Genomic DNA, 19174 nt, shown 5'->3' with positions numbered 1-19174 from the left:
AATGATCAAAATCAAAGGATCTGATTATCTGAGGCAGCATGAATATTTTCACAGAACAACAGATATGCACAATTGCACGATGCTGCCAAATAAAGAGTTTCAACTAGACATCAAGTGTCCAGATACCAGCACACATGACACCTAACATACAAAAATAAATCATCACGTATAAAAAAGAATGGATTCATAAACATGACGTATTTACTGTATCATCCAGTGCTGAGACTACAACATCCTGAAATACTCACTCCTTGACCAGTAATGACTTGTTAAAACATTCTGGGTGCACAAACTAAAACTTGCACAAATTACTGTTGTGCACAGCAGCAGATAAAAATCAACAAGTCAAAGAAAATTTCAGAGAACACTAAAAAAATCAAGTCAACACTTGTTACAGTTCAACCCTATTTGAATAGATACTGAACAGACATCATGTACACTCAGGCGTGTGTGCATTTAGATTTTGAGTTCATGTTCAAAGAGTGCGAGGAGCAAAAGACAGGCCCAACCCATTAATAGACCAAGGTTCTGTAGGAGAAACATGAGACATGGTCTGTCGGTCTTCACTCGATTCATCTCTGGAAGCTGATGAAAGAGAGAGAAAAGAGTGAAAACAGAATCCTCAATATTTTTAAAGTCTAAGGCTGGCATTGTTAACTGTTCTTATAAATTTTACAGGTATTTGGTCATAAACCAAAGTATGAAAGCGCAAGATGAAAACTCAGAGGATGAGAGGATGACTGGTGATTACAACTCCTCCTGAGGGGAACAGGAATGTCTGAATCAAATCCAGTTGACAATTGTTGGGATATTTCATTCTGAACCCCAAATGTCAACCTTATGGTGGTTTTTTCAAGAGATCTGTTGACTATAAGAAAAGTATAGAACATCACCTGCTTTTAATAAAGCTGCCTTACCATTTCTACCAGTGACAGGTAGAGGAAAATCCCAGAAGTGACAGCAAAGATCCACTGCTGCACCTCTGTCTCTGAGGAAACAAAGAGTCCAATGTAGAGGCCCATAAAGGCTGTCAGAGCACTGAGAAAGTTCATTAGCACAGCAGTCTTCACTGAGAGTCCAGAGCTTAGCAACACTGCAAAGTCCCCTTTGAGACACAAACCAGACAAGAAAAGTCGATCAGTCAAACAGAGTGTTTCCTGGCCTTAACCAAAAAACAACAAAAGTGCTTTAAAACCAAACACAGCGACCCCTCACCCATCTCGTGCGGGATCTCGTGGCACAAGATAGCCACAGTGGTTGCCATGCCGGTCTCGGCTGAAAAGGAGAAGGCCGCCCCGACAACCAGGCCATCGGCAAAGTTATGAAGGCTGTCTCCCACGATTATCATCACAGCCAGCAGAGGAACCCCTTGTCCTGGGAATACAAAGCGAGTCTGTGTCGCTAAAGATCATCCTCAGACCGTGGAAATTGCTCTGTCATGCCAGGCGACTAATTACAAAGTGCATCACATTCATCTGTGTGTGATTGTGCAGTTCATATTGAAGGAGCTTACTCTGATGTGAAGAGCTCCTTGTGTTTGCATGTTCAGGAGATATTTCTGTACACTCCAAGTCATCCACTGGTCCCTGCAGGAGACAGATAATTATTTACAGCACAGACTTTTGAACCCTCTTAAACTTGAGAAATTAAGAGTTTGAAGTTGAATGAAGGGATCTGCAAGAGACAGATTCACCAAAATAGGACATTTTTATGTAACAAGAATGGTTGGAAAATAAGTCTGTCGTAGTTAAAAAAAAAAAAAAAAATCACAGGGTTTCTTCGTGAGTGACCTGTCTCCGTGTCTAAAATGTTCTAGTTTTGAAGTTTGTATTCAACTGTACATACACGGTTCAAAGCAAACATAAAGTGCTTTCTGAATGATTCAATACTTCTCATTCTCCAACATCCTACATGCCCTGTTCCTTTACTGCCTCCTACACCGCTCTTCGTTTCCTGTTATATAAGAGCAGTGCTGGAAAATTGATTTTCAGTTGATTTTTGAACTGTAAATATGAGATCAGTAGATTCACTCTATCCTTTATCTACAGCGTGTCTTCTCACTGAATTTTCTTTTTTTTTAATGATGAGGTTGTGATCTGATTTGGGCCAGTGTGCTGACCTGTCCCCAAAGTTGTGTGAAGCTGATTTGCCAGTTGTTCTCCTGTAAACAGTGCCCTCTCGCATGACAGTACTGGTGGAGGAGTAGTGTGGGAGTGAAGCGTCACTGGGGTGAATTAAACTATACTGACTTTAATAACTGCGCAGTGTCACAGCACAGCAAACAAAATATTTAAACAATGTGATGATTTCACTGCTGCAAGACCTGCCTCTTGTTTTTTGGGGGTGTTATACGCGCTGTTGTGGTGATGACTTTAATATATTTATTGTTGCAATAGTCAATAAATCATCAGCTATGATAAGCCAATTGCGAAGGACATGCCTCCCACCAACCTGAGTCACTTGTAACACCAAGACTCCACGTGTTTGAGAGTTTGTTAAAACTACTCAGCAAGCAAACAGACAAGTCATCGCGGATAGCTAAAAGAAACCGATGGCGAAATAAATAAATAGCTAAGAATCTGCACTGTGAGAATTAACTCCAGGATTAGTCGTATAAAAATAACTTTAATTGTATCCACACTGTATGTAATTAATGGAGTTTAAAATCAATTTGAATGAAGGGGACTTGCTTTCTCTCTCTCTTTTCCAGGCCCCTAGCATGCAACACTGTTTTAGTATTTTGCTGCTTAACTTCCAGGAACTGCACTGGTACGGTCCCTGTGGTCTGATATATCACGACGTAAATAATAGGGATGATGACAGAAATCAGGACTTTTTGCCAAGAACACTTTTAAAAAACCATAACATTCCGTGTTGGCAACGGTGACACTCACCAGCTGTATGGTGGAGATGGACTTGCCCCTCTGTGACTGACCATTGCAGCTGAGCTCTAAGGGAAGGTCACCGGAGTGACCCTGCTGACAAAAGAAAATCATGAGACCATTGTTGCTCACATGCACGGTTGTGACAAACTTTATAAGTTCTGCCCCACTTTCTCCTGACGCACTATGGATTGAGCATTTTGCTCTCTGTGTCATTCTTGGGTTGTTAAATTGATAACAGCTACAAAAAGAACAAAGCTCTTACATGGCCATGAGAAGGAACGAAAAAGGAGAACATTCTCTCTATAAGGAAAAAGCCATAAATCCCAGCGATCATGCCCAGAATCTTCCACAGATACTCCTTTCCTTCAGTATAGTGCTCATCATGACTGTGAGTGCTGTCATGGAGGCCCAGAATCTCCGAAGGAGACAAAAAGGAAAGAATTAGACTTACTTCACACACAAGACACATATTTTATTTATTATACATATGGGGTTGCCTAGTGTGGATGGTGCAGTGGCATTATACCTGTGGTATGAGGTGCAGGAGAGCGTCTCCTGAGAGGGTTCCCACTGCCAGGCCCACAAACAGTTGCAGGATGAGTGCGTAGGTTTCCTGGCAGGAGTTGAAGAAGATGAGGCAAATACCGAACATGGACCCCACTGTGATGAGCAGGACAGCAGCCGTGCTGTAGCCGTACTCTGCAGGGTGGAGAAGGGAGGGGTTTTGAGTTTAATCACCTTTTTCCACATTCCAATTAATAAGACTGTTGTCCTTATTTAACACAATTTTCAAAAACAGATAAAAGCACAATTTAAAAAATGTAATTCAAAAGGTCCTTCTCTATTCAGTAAACAAAATCACAAATCAAAAACTGGTTTATTTTGTTTCAGTTAATAGATTTTATACGTATTTATGACTGTGCTTTGTAGAGAGAAACAATGAGGTAAAATGTCTTACTCTCGAGAGCAGTGGGCAGAGATCCTCTTGTTTTTTGCTCTGCAGACTCACAGGCATTGCCTAGCAACTGCTGAATAATGGCTGGGCAAATTTGTCTGAAGTGCTCCTTGGAAATTGGCAAATGAGGATCCAGAGCAAAAATATCCACCAACTGATTGGCTGAGAAACACACCTGATTAGATTCAAAGAAAAAGACAAATTTGGCGATGAGTAGGAGGCTCAAATCAAGCTTTACCTGCATGCACATTACAGCAATATTGTGAACTAATCAGATATTTGCCTCAGCCTCACCTGTGCCCAGTCTGTACTTTTTCCTCCAGTGTCATGGTTACAGCCATCCACCTGATGCCCCACTCCTCTCTGTGAACTTCCCCTGATGCTCCGCCTCTTCCTGTCATGAGAGAGAGCAGCTCCCTCCCGACCCACTCCCAGCTGATGAAGCAACTCCTCTAAGTAGAGAAGTGGCATCTCTGGTTTATATACTGAAGTCAGATTTATCTAAGTTAGTCATTGTTCCAACTCAGTTTTTTTTATTTTTTATTTAAGGTACTGTAAGAAAGATAGGAGCAAAATACAACTATATTCAAATTAACAAATAAACAAATTTAAGAATGAAACAGCTAAAGAATAGCTATGAACACACACACAGAAATACAACACAGTACTGATATTCTAGATTGAACCTGCACACATCCAGCATTTCTGCAAATATTAATGAATCTGATCCTTGTCAAATGAAAGAATACCTGTTTTATTTTTAGCAGCGTAGAAAAGCCTTTGATGCAATATTTAGTACTACTGAAAATCTGTCTGGAGGGTTAGTGGCTCTTTCATGCATCCTGACTCATTCCAGCTATTCAGTGGCTGAGAGTGGAAATACCTCTAAATGACCTTTAGTGAATGGACTCACAGAGGATAAAGAAATTTGGATTACAATTTTTTGCTTTCTTGCCAAGAGGTAGATGAGGAGATTGATACACTCTCATGTCCTGTATGTTAAATATGAAGCCACAGCGAGCAGCCAATTAGCTTAGTTTAGCACAAAGACTGGAAACACGGGGAACAGCTAGCCTGGCGCTGTCTAGCCCAGCACGTAACCCGAAATGATGTGTCTGCGTTACTTTGTTTTTGTGAATGAACTGATCAAATGCTCAACTTACCTATAACCTGTAGGTTACTTGTGCGATTCAGGGATTGAAAGATGTAGTTGGTAAAGAAAGCAGGTGACGGGAGGTTCCTCCGTCTGAAACAGTGGCCCTGCAGGACATGGCTGACGATGGCTGCGGCCACTTTGGGCACAGAAGACTCACCAGCACCTGGGTTTTCTTTTACGTCAACATCTTCAAGTAGATGAGTGGCATCAATACACTGTAGGATCAAAGATGAAATGATCATATCTGGCTGTGCACCTGGGGATACAGGATAGATGTCCTAAATGAAAATCCCTTACTTGCAGATCAGATGAGGTATCTTGGTTGGAGGGGTCGTAGTGCTGGTTTATGAGCTGCAGAACACTCTCTGTTTCACTAAGTGATAAGAACTGGTTGTCCTCAGCTGGGTGCAGATTGGTGAGAGCCAAAAGGTAGAACTGATAGTTCCCAGATGAGGAGGAGGAAAGGGAGGAAAGGGAGGAAGGGGAGGCAGTGTTTGACACACACAGATCTTGCAAGTTAATTATGTAGTACAGCAGGACAGTCGAGATCCGCTCGTAGTCCTCCTCAGTGAGGTAAGTCTTCCCATCATCCTCTAGCACAGAGAGGGCTATGTCTGGCGTCAGGCACTGTAACGAGATCAGGACCACATTTGAGAAATTTTAGGGAGATTTTATTATTTTATTAATTTCATAAAACAGCAAGATCTTAGATTTACATGCGATGGAATAATGGGAAAAGAGGTTAGCTTGATAAAAGGCATGTTTTCTCACACAGAACTCTGCTTCTTAGAAAATGACTAGCTTTGTGCTGTTGTTTGTCTTTTGGTGAGTTGAATACAAGCCCAGTTAGATCCCCACACAAAATATAGGAGGTTAGGAAGGAGGTGAAGCACTATTCCATGTTAGGGCAGACTATTCATCAAACAATGCAGAGAATTAAAAACTTGCCCTCTTAATTTCTAAATCTCACTTTCAAGGCTTGAGAGACACATAATCCCATTGTCCGCCCACCTGCACAAACATGTGAAGTACCTCTAACTCCACTCTATGGAGTTTATTATGTCAAACTGAGGGATGTCTAAAACCACTCAGCATGAATGCCCCGTAGAGGTCAAGGACTTAAGCCTCCACATTCACTCACATTCCACCCATAACAAGCACATTTCTTGGAATAAGCAGACAGGAATGGAGTGAATACATTAACGCGCTTAACACTCATTGTAAACATTCAGTGTCATATAGTGACAATTAAAACATAACATAAAGACATTTGTAGACCATACCTTGTCACAGATGTCCTGAGAGCTCCCAGTTCGCTCTGCACAGTGCACCGCCTGAAGAAGCGTGGTGATCAGGACACCAGTTTTGTTCTTCTGCAGCTGAGGTTCGTCGTCCATCGACAGAGGAAGATCCAAGGCCTTCAGAGCCTCCTGCAGGTACCCCCACTCTTGCCCTCTCACCTCCAGCACTCTCCCCAGAAGACAAAGAGGCAGCAGCAGCAGCAAAAGGGGAGCACTGCTCCTGAAGTGCATGTTCCTACCAGGGTTGTCTGACTCCCTCGCGTTGCCGGGACTCGCTAAGGGCTTGAGACAACAAGGAGGTGATAGAGAGAAAACATAGACGAGCAAATTGCAAAAGAGAATTGAATCCAGGTGAATGAGGAGGTAGAATAGAAAGCTTCTAGAAAAGAAGAGCAGCGGATGTGTTCTTGCTGAGGGAGGCGTTAATAATGGGCCCGCCAGATCTGGTGGAGGACAGGAGAGCTCGGCACCCTTCAGCTGAACCAACCCTTACAGTGCCGAATGGTCAGCCAAAGCCTGGGCCCCTCAGTCCACAACAAAAAGATTAGTGCAGGCAAGTGAGAGAGAGCACAGGGGCAGGGAGAAGGGGCGTGAAGGGGGAGAATGTAGAGAAAATAATTAGTACTGAGGAAAACTGGGGACTAGGGAGAAGCGATTATTAACACAAAGCAATGGCTGAAGCAGACATCTAAAACATTCGTTGTTCTCCTGAACTGATGACCAATTACCACAATCACCTCTTCAGTTTGTATTATGATTACATGTATTTCCTTGAATTGTTTCAGAACTGTCAGCTCTAAATATTGAGCCAGTTTCCTTACTTAGCTGCATCAAGTGTTCATGAAGAAGAGAGGAGCTGGTGTGAGTGGGTGCACGTAATATGTTGACTACAAGCCCCAGAGCCCCCCCATGCCTAAAGCACCAGTGACGTTCAAATCTAAGGTTCTCTGGTTACTCTGTATGATCTCTGAGTCATCAAAGATCAAACATACAGAACAAAACATGCCAAGCTTTCTGGCAACACTTTCCAACATCCTCCCACACTGTGCGCCCTGCGGGTCAACTCGACTGAGCGATAAGAGGACAAAAGTGCTGTTGTAAAATCCTAAAAGCTACAGCGACACCTGATACAGAGAAGATGAAAAAGCTAACTGGATGATCCAGGCTTACCATTCTCCCCTCTGCTCCTCTCAGCTCCTGTAACTAGGTTTGTTTTCCTCCTCTCTTGGGATAAACAGAAGATCCAGTTGTTTGGAGAGAATTCTTGGGCATTGGTGCTGTTGGTAAAACCCTCTTACAAGAAGTAAGAATTGAGTAAGCTCCTGAGGATTAGCTGCGACAGCCTTAGAGGGCTGTGGTTGCCATGGAGAGCACTGCCTCATTTTCAGCAGTGAGGTGGGGGGTGCACTGCTGGCAAGGGTGATTGAACGGCCGATGCCTGACAGAGCAATATTTTGAAATCTTTAAATTCAGCATCAGATCTGATCATCTTTCATCTATGTACAACAAAAATATGCTATTTACACCAAAGCTTACAGAATTGAATCAGTACTCACACAGAGGACTTGCAGGAGACAGTATCATTCTAATATACAGTAGTTTTCTTTCAAAAGTGGATGAAGCTGGAAGTTTCCCAGCAATAAGGGAAGTGATGACAGATATCATGTCACACGGTTAAACAACAGCGATTTCCAAAAAATTCCACAGAAGTGTTGGCAGAAGGAGAGGAAGGAGGGAAGCAGATTCATCTTGCTTTTTGCCTGACAGGCACCAATTACGATCCCCCCCCCCAAAAAAAAACCAAAAAACTCACCAGAGTATCCTGTAATCATTTAAATAAATGAGATCTGGGTTGTATAACAATATTACATATTTAGCAAATCAATGAAGAAGATGGATTTTGCTCAGCTATTTATTGAAGTGTAAGAGAGCACATATCATTCAGCAAGAGGGTTCAAGTCTGACTTTGAAGCAGTTTCAGGCATTGTGAGTATTAAATCTGATCAGTCTGTGTCCACTGAGGATTTTGTGATTGTCATCAAACCCCCTCTTTTCCTTTCTGTTTTTCTAAAGCCTGCTCTAGTCCCCTTTATTAATGTCACAGTGCATCTCATCACAGGTCATTGTTAATCATGTAGCTCTGTTGTTGGTCTCTTAGAAGAAAAATGAGCAAAAAGAGGGCAATTCAGTTTTGTTTATTTCATATTATTTTTTTGTTAAGCATCTATTTACAATCGCACGTAAGCCAAAAAATAAGCAATAGACAAGCAACCCAGCTGAGAAAGATCTGGCTAATTGCAGAAAACATCATCTTCACCCTTTTTCTTTTTCACCTTTTTTTTTTTTACATGTTCGTTCTACAAATGTTTCATAAACATTTTGCAAACATAACAATATAATCATGTTATTTTTTTTAAATAGATTTTGCCTGTGCTTGCACAAATTATTGTATAATAATTATAATACTCATTATTTTCATTCAGTTCTCTGTAAAATGGACAAACACATTTTTGGTTGGTTGAGATTCTGTTCCAACTGAAGTGATCTTGTGATCTTTCTATGCTTGTTCATTTTGCTCTATGTTGGCCACAAGACCCTTGGTGTCCACAGCTGCTCGGATCGGATTGTTGAAATATAAGTTGTTGTCAAAGGTGCATTCTGTCAAGACAGAGGTGGGTATCTGTTTACGGAAGAGGAAGAAGGCACCAAGTCCAGCTATGGCAATTACAACTAGTACTATAGCCACAGTGATGCCAGCAGAGCCATGTGTAGCTTCTTTAACGACGTGGGCTAAGGAGGGAAAACATATAGAAATTTTAACAGATGATCCATTTAATTAAAATTTTAAACATCATACGCAATAGATTTCTTAGATAAAATAACTTACCAACAGATGGAGGCTTTTCTGTAGGAGTAATAGCTGAAAAAAGATGAAATGCCGATGAATGTAAGTTGCTGATGGGACAATTAAAAATGAAATAGCAGATAACTGAACTTACTTTTGGGTGTTTTGCAGATGTAAGCCCTATATCTGCTGCAGCTGTTTGTACTCCACTGTCCACTGTCAGAACTGATGTCCACGCACGACTCTGACTTTGGCATCCCTGCTTTCCAGTTGGTATAATCCACAACACTGTTATCGATCCACATCCACTCACCTGAAACAAGGCAACTTGTTATCTTACTGACCAAAGCAGCTCTTCAATAATCTTACGCTCATGGTTCCCAATTCATTCCTACACACTAACTGTATAGAGTTAACTGTACTAATGTTTTGGTCCATTGTTTTTGAAGCTTTTATACAAGAGATTAACACACATAAGTCTTTAATGCTGAAAAGAATGATACAATTCATGAATTTAGCTTCGGTAAGCCACGCTTACCGTCATGGGTCTTGTAGAGGCCAATCCAAAAGGTTTTGGCACTATCCTGCAGAAGCTCCACGTTCTGTTGTATGAACTGACCCTCCTGAGGGTCCTCAATACTCACTAGAGATGCACCTGAGGAGCACAGCCACAGAAGCATAAAGTTAGATTTTACATGCATACAGATAGTAATTTATCAGTGGAGATTGTTCGTAACATACCCATTTTCAGGCAGTCAACTGAGGCATGGGCCCAGTTGTCCACCACTGAGGTGACAAAGGAATAACAATGGCCTCTGAAAGGTATCCAGGTCTTTCGCTTCTTTGATTCTGGACAGCTACCAGGAAGCTGTGGGGGCTCAGTGGGCGCTACATCTGAAAAACAGACAGGAGATTGCATTCTAGTCTCAGGAACTGCTGGATAACCATGCTTAGTGTTTGGTATATAGTGCAAGAAATATAACAGGGGGATTGTCTTACCTTGTGACTTCTTGCAAAGGGAATAGTAGGTATTAGTACATGGTGCAGTCTTCCATTTGCTGTCCACATCCATATACACACAGGCATAGTTGTTTTTTGGCTCATCTGTGCCCCATTTGGTGTAAGACAGAAGCCAGTAATCGACCCATCTGTACTGACCAGCAGTCTATGAAAAAGATGTCACCACTTGCATTAATGAAAGTTTTTACAGAGCTAGAAAGAAGGTCCTTGTCTTAGTTTGAAACCTGTTTTGAACTAGTGGTGTAGAATAACTAGTGCTCCTTTACCACATTGCTGTTCAGGCCAATCCACACAGGCTCGTTGTACTTGGAAATCTGCAAGGTGATGTATGCCTGGTTTATGGGATTCAAGATGCTGGCCAGCTCCGCATCATCTGCTTGGCACTGCCTCCTCGCCTCATCCCATCTCATCTTCTGGGTCACCAGTTTGTAGGAATCGTTGCCGAGCTTGTAGAAAACCTTCGGTGACACCGTGGTGGGTGGCACTACTATCTGAGAATCTTTGTAAAAAGGACACACGGGTTGTTAGCTGTAAGAAAAAATATTCAGCTTTAAAATACCTTTCCCTCATGGCCCTGTGTCCTGGCTTTACTCGTGTTTCACTCACCAACGTTTCTTTTACAGATGAAGCCTCTTTTTGAGTTACAGTCTTCCACTTTCCAGAATCCTGTCAGTTTGGAGACGGTGCCCACCATTATCACACAGTCAAACATCTGCCAGGCAGAAAAAGATACAGTGGTAGTGCAGTAGTTCAGCTTGGTTGTACCATTTTGATGTGTTTTCATAACAATTGCTTTCGTTTTCAACAACAGTATGCACTTTGATTTGAAAAGCTTTGGATATAGAAATTGAAATAACCTCATCTAAAAATGTATAACGTCCCTCGGGCACTGTTGTCGGGTGCCCTTTCGCCCAGTTGGTGTATGAAATGCCTTTGCCGTCTGTCCACACAAAGTGCATCTCCCAGTTGACATCATTCATGCCGATCCAAAGATCGCCATTGTATTTCAGCATCTGTGCTGTTAGGAAAGCTAAAAAGAAAGAAACAATGATTGTTAAACTTCCCAAAATTGTGGTTTATTTACATAAGACTTCATCACCACACTGTGAAATATAACCCTTACAAACAACCACATGGTTTGTGAACATGCTGCTCATACCGCTCACCTTGCTCTCTCTCGTTCATGATAGAAACCAGATTTCCTCCCTGGTTCATGCAGTACGTTCTGGCATCCTGCCAGTTTTTATTGTCATTCCCCGAAACAAATTTGTAGCACTGTATAAACAAGATGACTTTGAGGTGTGTGTTGGAATAACAAGCAAAAGGGCAATAGATAACACTATTCTTTCAGGTTTGGACAAAATATGGGAACACATTTCACCAGAACAGATTTACATAAATCTGAGACTTTAAATCACATCCTGAAAGCCTCGATAAAAGACATGCACATTATGCAGTGTTAGCACTGTATTGAAGTAATCTGTTTTGTACATAATTATATGTATTTACCTTTCCTTGAAAAGATAGCCACTCTGGAGCACACCCTCCTTTAGGAACAGTGGTGGGGGCCACTGTTGTATTGGTAAAACTACTGCTTCTTTTGCAAATAGAAGGCAGCTCAATACCACAGTTAATATCATTCCAGTACCCTGTATGTGCAGAGTTTACAGAGAACAATGGATAAATTAGAAGGGGAAATTCATTAGCTACTATTTACCAAATTAACTCAATATGAACTGTTTGTGCGTTAGACTCACCCATGCTCTTGTATATAGTCACACAGTTTTCATCATTGTTAGCAAAGTTTGGCTCATTGTGTTCCCATGCAGTGTAAGTTACAGGGGTACCATCCAGCCAGCTGAAATTGGAAAAAAAGAAAATAAATAAGACACCACTAAAAAATAAATAAATAAATGAATAAAAAAAACTCAGCACAACATCTGCATCTCTGTTTTGTATCAAATATCAGACTAGATTTGATATATGGCAAATAGCAAATAGCCAGTATTCCTGGTATTGTGCCTTTATGTTGTAGTTCGATTCACCTAAATGACTTATCCAAATTCACTACCATGCCTATGTAGTATTGTCCCTCTCTGCCTCTGGATATCTGTTGGAACACAAGATTGAGATTAAATCAAACACATTGGTTACGCTCTGAGTTTCAGTACTTTTGCCGTCAGATTTACACACAACATGCTGCTATTTTGAACTTAAAAATGCAATGGTCTGAATTTCTTGCCTGTTTCCAAAGGAACGACCTCTCACTCTCCGCTGTGATGACTGCAAGTTCACCAAAGTTTTTTTTGCAGTAGGCTCTGGCAGCTTCCATCGGTAGGTTGTCAGTGTTGATGAAATATTGTGTGTCATTGTATATGAGCCAGCCATCTTCTGTGGTGTTGTATGCTGTAACAGGAATGGAATAGTTAAAAGATGTCCTAGATATACAGTATTTTGAATTGATGGAAAGAAGCTCAGTGGGGCTGTATTTAAGCACAGAAGTGCTTTAAGCGAGCTGCTAACGTCAGCATGTCAACATGCTTACAGTCCCAATTCTCCTATACTGATGTTTAGCAGGAATAATGTTTACCATATGTTTACCATTAGTGTGTGTGCTTGTTCATAGCACTTACCCAGAGACAATTTTGTCATTAAACAAATAGGACAAAAGATTCCGACAAAATTTCAGATAAATGTCTGAACAGAATTTCATGTGAATCCATTCATAATGTTATTTCAGTCTAGACAAAAGTGGTAGACAAAACAACAGACCAACTGACTGATAGACCCACACTGCCATCCCTACAGTCATACCGCCAATATAGCTAAAAAGAAATAGAACCTAGCTCAGTAAATCAAGGAAATGAAAATAGATATAGAGGCTGATTTGGGGACGGACTGCTGCGGAAACTCACCTGTTACAACTACAGTAGGCTCAGGTTTGGGAGTCACACCTGAAAATACAAAAACCATGAAAGAAGGCTCTCAACAGCAGAGCAAAGCTCTAATGTAACATCACGTAACTAGTTGAGAAAAATGGCTCTGTAAAGTGGAGCTCCAAGATGAGACCAGTCAGTGTTACCTTTGCGTATCTGGCAGATCCAGTCATTGTAGGCCTCACAATGCCGATCGTTCCAGTGCCGACCGTAGTAAACTTGGACTTCTGCACAGTATTCGTTGTCATTGTGGTTGTTTGGTTCCCCAAAGCCCCAGTTCTCATAGTCGGTCTATACCACAGTTGTTGGAAACACACATTATTAGGCCACAACTGAGAGTTACAGTGAGTAAAGCTTTTACTTGTAACAGTGAAGGACTACGTACAGCAGAACCATCACTCCAGACAAAACCTTTATTGGCACCCTGGGCACTGAAGCCAATCCAAGCTCCATCAGTGGCATGAAACCTTAATGACAGCAGGAAACAATGATTACATAAATGGCTGATTAGTATAATATGAAGACTGACATATAAAAGGTGAACATACGGAGCGTTGCTTAGGTCATTCATGCTGTGGATGCTCATCAGGTCCCCACCAATGACCTTGCAAAAGTCTTGTGCTTCCTGCCAAGTCTTCTTAAGGTCCTTTTGTTTTTTGAAAAGCTTTTAAATGAGTGACAAAGAACAGTGCATTAAGTTTTACATACTTAGCACAGATTAGCGCAGATAGCACAGATTTCACAGATTAGATCACTTTGTCCTCCAACCTTGTAGCAGATGTTCCTTTTGGCAGCAGGGGTCCACCCAGAAGCACAGCTCAGGGCCGGGGTGGTGGGTGGAACTGTTGTCATCTGTACACCCTCCGCTGGTTTCTTGCAGATATACTTCTCCTTGTTAGTGCAGCTGACAACATCCCATAATCCAGCAAAAATCCCGGTTGTCATGGCAACGCATCCTTGTTTTCTGTCTTTTATTAAACACCACAGAGAAATGGGGAAAAAATGTGGATAAACTGGCCACAAACTGGCGCTCATAACCGACTTTGATCGGTCATGAGTGCTTCAAAACATAAAGGGAGGTGTCATGAAGTAAATAATGAATGTCAGTGCCATTAGTTCAAATTTCTGACAATTCATCAGGACGTGAACGTGAGCACTTAATTTCATGGCAATCATTCCAATAGTCATTGAGGCATTTCACTCATTTCAGTCACCTTGTAGTGGCAACAGCAACCCAAAAACTACTACACCTACCAAACTTAAGGCTTCATGACTCTGCCAATCAAATCAATGACTCATTTAATACGTGTACAGAACAGTATGTATAATTAGCTGCAGCAGATTATGTAAAAATCATGAGGAGGCACAGATATACTGCGCAACTAAAGAGAAATGTGCTGTACCTGGCATTCCCACATTGAAATTAGTGAACGTGACCCTTCTTCTGGTGGTCCACTTGAAAGTCTGTCTGTCTGCCATGTTGGAGAAACCGGTCCAGAAATACTTCTCTGGTCTTAAACCCACCAAACTGACCAGGAAGGCATTCTCATATCTACATGAAAGCATATAACGGCAGAAAGGTGAGCAATACAAAGACTCCTTTAACCAATAAATTTTAGGTTTATAGGTTAAGAATGAATCTTTACTTTTAGATACCACAGCTTATTACAGAATTCAACACTAGTTTTAAGTTTATCAGGTTCATTGTAAATCACCACTTGCATATGATATGAATATGTACCTGTCAGCCACATCCACCAGGTTGCTGCCAGCCTGTAAGCATGCCTGCCGTGCCTCATCAAAGGTTTTTGTCTCAGCTCCAATGTTGTAACAGTGTGAACCAAACCTGAATGAGCCCTTAAGACGATTTAAAAAACAACAACACAGTGAGTTTTTATCTGATATGAATTTTTTTCTTGTTTGTTTGTTGTAAAGGACATGACGTCGCTCACCAGCTTACATCCAGGGTTGGCTTCCTCTTGGGTGCCTTCAGCAGCTTTAGTGGAGGCCTTCTTCTTACAGATATATCCATACGTCTTTTCACACATGTGATCTGCCCACTTCCCATCCTGTATCAGCAACATGTTAATGCTAAAAACAGTGCCACTCACATGATAATACAAAAACATTGTAATTTGGCCCGTTTTCATTTGGTGACTGATGGGTGTTACCTTTCCCCTGATGAGGACACAGTCTTCCTGGAGGTTGGTGGCGTGAGACGGCTCACCAGTCTGCCACTGGGTGAAGGTGACGTGTGAGTGATCGGACCATTCAAACAGCATCTGGTTCCTCTGATCATTCAAGCCAATCCAGAGCAAATCTGTAGGCACTAAGGGTTTTAAACGCACATGTAGATGTTTAGATGGTCATGGAGTGTCGTTTTTACAGATTCGGTCTCTTCTGTATTTGTGCACTTACAATATCCAGATTGAGATATGACGAAGCTCTGCTCTTCTATATTGTGTATGCTGGCCAAATCTGCTCCCTCTTTGCGACACGCAGCCAGAGCGTCCTTCCACATCTTTTTTTCCCTGTTCAGGTAGTAACAGTTACCGGCATAAGGAACCCAGTGACTGGGGCAGAAACTGGGCTGGTCTTTACCTGTGGATAGACATCAAAAGAGCTGGTTGTAGATTCTCACCATGAAGACTCACTCTGATAATAAACCGGATTCTGATCATTTTCAACTATGATATTATTTTACTTGGTGGTGGGGGCAGACTGGTAGAGTTTCCTTTGCGACAAATGTAACCAAGTTTCCTGGTGCAAGCGCTGCTCTCCCATTTTGAGGCTTTTGCAGCATTTAGGGTTGCACAGGTTAGCCCAGGCTCTGATGAAGGATGACCTGTTGGAAACATAGATCCATGTATGGTTGTTTTTAACTTAAAATATAATTGTATTCAACTGTATTTTTTAAGTGAGCTGCTGTCTTTATCACATCAAATGAAAACACAACATACTCTACTACATACTCATAATGTCCCATCAAAGAGTAATTTTTTTTTTTACTCACCTGGGGCCCAGTTTAAATATCTGAATGGGTTTCCATTGCTCCATTGCCATCCACTCTCAAAATCCAAAGAATTCAGTCCAATCCACAGAGATGTTCCCAAAATATTTGTCAACCCTGGGTCAACACATGCATCGTAAACCTATCAATACTCAGCAAAACAACACTGTGTGGTACTGGTAAGTGATGCAAGGTTAACTTTGTACCTGAAATGTATGATTGCTCATGTAGCTCTACAATGCTGAGGAGGTCGGCTCCCTGCTGCTGGCAGCTCTTTCTGGCCTGATGCCAGGTCAACACTGACTGCACGTTCCTCTGATACTGAACCCCTGTGACTGGATCAGTGTCCCAACCTGAGGAGGCTGGATCGTGGCAAAGACACAAAACACTAGAAATTATAAAACTAAGAGAAATGAGTCACCACACAAAGTAAAATGAATTTAACGCCTGTTAATTTAAATGGATCTTAAGGGGAAACTGAAGACTGAGCAGAATCTTCTACATTCTTCTCTGGTTCTGTTTCATTAAAAAAAAGTGAGCTTGCTTTTTTTCCCCTGTTCCTTTCCTGTCCCAGTTTTAGAGCAGAGTCAGGGGAAAGACAGGCCAGTGAGAAGAGGAAAACAGGGACAGTTCTTTGCTGACAACTCATGAGAGGAAGTGGTAGTGATGTTCTGGGAAGAGGGGGGGTCAGAAACCAGACCTGTCAGCACTGACCTCTTCAGTGATGGCACTTACAGAAATTACAGAAAAACAAGATAACTCTGTGTGATTTGATACTGAAAAAAAAGCACTGTGATGTGTTGGGATTTGCCTCTGACTGCTTTGCAAAGTCTTTGCAAAGACTTCACAAACTTTTTATGAATGCTGATTATTACAGGTGCTAAGCTGATCGTAGCCTTCTATGAGGCACTTACCTTGTGTGGGACAAAAGCCCCACTTCCTTGCTTTATCATAATCCCTCTCTGTGGCACACCACAGCTGTCCATCTGACCGACCTTCCTTTGTGCACTCAGCGAACCACTTCTCCCCAAACTTAAACGGGAACTGACAAGGCTCTCCAAACGCATTGCCCCCTATTGTGAAAATCTCTGAGGAGACAGATCAGAAAAAAGGATGTGGACATGTAATCATTACACCAACAGTACACCATTATTGTTAATTATGGACATTCATTTTCTGTCATAACAAAAATGTGCTTCCACAAAGACGGAAGATAAAATATAATTGTTATGTAATTATTATTGTTATTGTTATGTTTAGATTTTCAGGAATGTGACTTTAAGGATGGAAGTTTACAGTTTAGTTAATCTAAATTAGCATAAATCAGAATTTATTGGTAGACTACAAGTTGTAGTCTACCAATAAATTCTGATTTATGCCGGTTGTAGTCTACAACCGGCATTTGGTAAATTGTGGTCAGATTATGCACATTATATCACTTATATAACGTGTTTATCTGCGCTTGGAAATACAAACACCTGACTATCTCTGAAACATGGAGAAATCATGCACAATATTTTAAAGCACTGTTGAGGGACTCTTTGAAACATCTTTCCAAACTTCCTAAAAAGCTGAAGCACATTCAACTTTCCACTGTAGACATTACTATGGCTTTGTCTCTTTTAAATCTACTGTAGACCCAGAATTCCTACCTTGATACCCCTTTGAACAAAGGTCACCCTGAGTGCCAAATATCCTCCAGCGACTCCAGACCCCACTGCCTTTGTAGATCATTATGTTCCTCTCATTTCGGTTGCCCCAGTTTAAGTGGAGGTCCTCGTCTTTTAGGCCAAAGAGAGTCTCATTCTTGCACTGCCAGTGCTGGAGGTTGCTGCTCTCATCACATTCAAAGAGAACCACCTTCACCCAGTCTCTTATCTCTGTGGCCCCCAGACAGAGCTTGAGGGACAGACTGAGGAGGCGCGACTCGGAAGCCCAACGAAACTGTTGCTGTTTGGCGTGAGGATCACAAGGGGCCACAGTTAACGAAGTGGCACTCTCCACCTTAATGCACTTGTTGTGGCTCTCGTTGAAGATCAGGAAGGAGCCGCTGTCTGAAGAGGAACACAACAGCTTTGACAGCACATCTCATAAAGCAATTTCAAATGAATGTACAAGATGATTACTCTCGTAATTTTACTCACAGCCAAGTTGAAAAGACAAAAAAATGTGACAGGGATACGTACCTATGTCAGCAGTGATGAAGAGGACTTGCAGGAGACAGAGGATCACAGCTAAATTTGAACAGGGTAACATTATCCTTGATGTGTAGTTTGCATTCAGTGGTGGAAGAGGTGGTGAGAGAGTTTTCCAGTCATGAGAGAAGAGGTCTGGCGTGTGCTAAGGTGTGTGACATAGAGCAACAGTGACACAGAGACATGGCACTTTCCCCCCTTAATCACACTGATGGATATCCTGTCACATGGTAGGTTAAGGTTTGTCAAACGACAGCAATTTCCATGAGCTTCCACAGAATTTTTAGCAGAGTAAAAAGAAGGCAGGAAGAAGAAAGCATGCAGTGGCATCTCACCATTAAACAAGAAAATGAAAGTCACCAACGAGAGCTTCAAATAAAACTTGCAGTGTCAGGGTAGCACAGTAAATCTATTTTTAATCAGTCAAAGGCAAGAACAGAATCGGATAATGAATCTTGGAGGTGAATTTATCCAAGCTTTTTTTTCAGCAGCAATATGTTGCCTTTATCTGAGAGTGTTGATTTATTATAAATAGCTTGAGTCGGTGCTAAATCTGTGCCTGGATAGTGAACCCAGAGAGTAGATGTCATTCAGTAAGACTGATTGTAGCAGTTTCAGGCGTCAGGAGATTTAGGTGAATCACATCTGATCAGGAATGTACCAGTTTCATCGAGAGTGCCAGAGTAAACAAGGATTAAATGAGGTTTGCAGCACTTTGCTGATGTGACTTTTTTTGTGGGATAGTAACCCCCCAGGAGGTCTGCGAGGCTTTGTGTGAGGAGTGCAGTGATGATACAGGCCAGGAGAAAGAGAGGACAAGAGGAAATCCTGCTTCCTATTGGGGGGAGTGAGTGGAGATCTGACCACTCAG

General features: G+C 41.7%; 2 protein-coding genes across 6 annotated transcripts; both read right to left on the bottom strand.

Moving 5' to 3' along the window:
- On the bottom strand, positions 1-6543 carry LOC121200626 (zinc transporter ZIP12-like). Of its 5 annotated transcripts, none has more exons than XM_041066027.1 (12): positions 6280-6543; positions 5294-5623; positions 5004-5211; positions 4135-4313; positions 3844-4015; positions 3412-3584; positions 3148-3300; positions 2895-2975; positions 1514-1586; positions 1216-1374; positions 918-1105; positions 1-585 (listed from the first exon to the last, which is right to left on the bottom strand). In XM_041066027.1, exons 1-12 carry the CDS (start codon positions 6526-6528, stop codon positions 457-459), a joined length of 2094 nt encoding a protein of 697 aa, XP_040921961.1. In that variant the 5' UTR covers positions 6529-6543; the 3' UTR covers positions 1-456. The 5 variants fall into 5 exon arrangements, with proteins under 5 accessions (XP_040921961.1, XP_040921962.1, XP_040921958.1 ...); XM_041066028.1 differs by having other exon boundaries at positions 4135-4311; positions 5011-5211; XM_041066024.1 differs by having other exon boundaries at positions 4135-4297; positions 5003-5211; positions 6280-6528.
- A 1933-nt stretch (positions 6544-8476) lies between these two features.
- mrc1a (mannose receptor, C type 1a) lies at positions 8477-18454 on the bottom strand. Its single transcript, XM_041066176.1, has 30 exons — positions 18295-18454; positions 17761-18162; positions 17023-17196; positions 16315-16470; positions 16112-16225; positions 15803-15943; positions 15517-15699; positions 15270-15427; positions 15051-15167; positions 14840-14955; positions 14502-14650; positions 13867-14066; positions 13647-13762; positions 13484-13565; positions 13245-13389; positions 13078-13116; positions 12405-12568; positions 12208-12272; positions 11920-12020; positions 11672-11811; positions 11329-11437; positions 11020-11192; positions 10769-10874; positions 10429-10661; positions 10142-10307; positions 9884-10036; positions 9681-9797; positions 9297-9455; positions 9185-9217; positions 8477-9087 (listed from the first exon to the last, which is right to left on the bottom strand). The coding sequence occupies exons 1-30, from the start codon at positions 18362-18364 to the stop codon at positions 8855-8857; spliced, it is 4314 nt and encodes a 1437-aa protein (XP_040922110.1). The 5' UTR covers positions 18365-18454; the 3' UTR covers positions 8477-8854.
- Between the last annotated feature and the right edge of the window lie 720 nt (positions 18455-19174).

Source organism: Toxotes jaculatrix, chromosome 20, assembly GCF_017976425.1.
Source record: "Toxotes jaculatrix isolate fToxJac2 chromosome 20, fToxJac2.pri, whole genome shotgun sequence".
Taxonomy (NCBI): Eukaryota; Metazoa; Chordata; class Actinopteri; family Toxotidae; genus Toxotes; species Toxotes jaculatrix.
The sequence above is the reverse complement of the archived record's forward strand: the minus strand, read 5'-3'. Positions and strand labels throughout refer to the sequence as shown.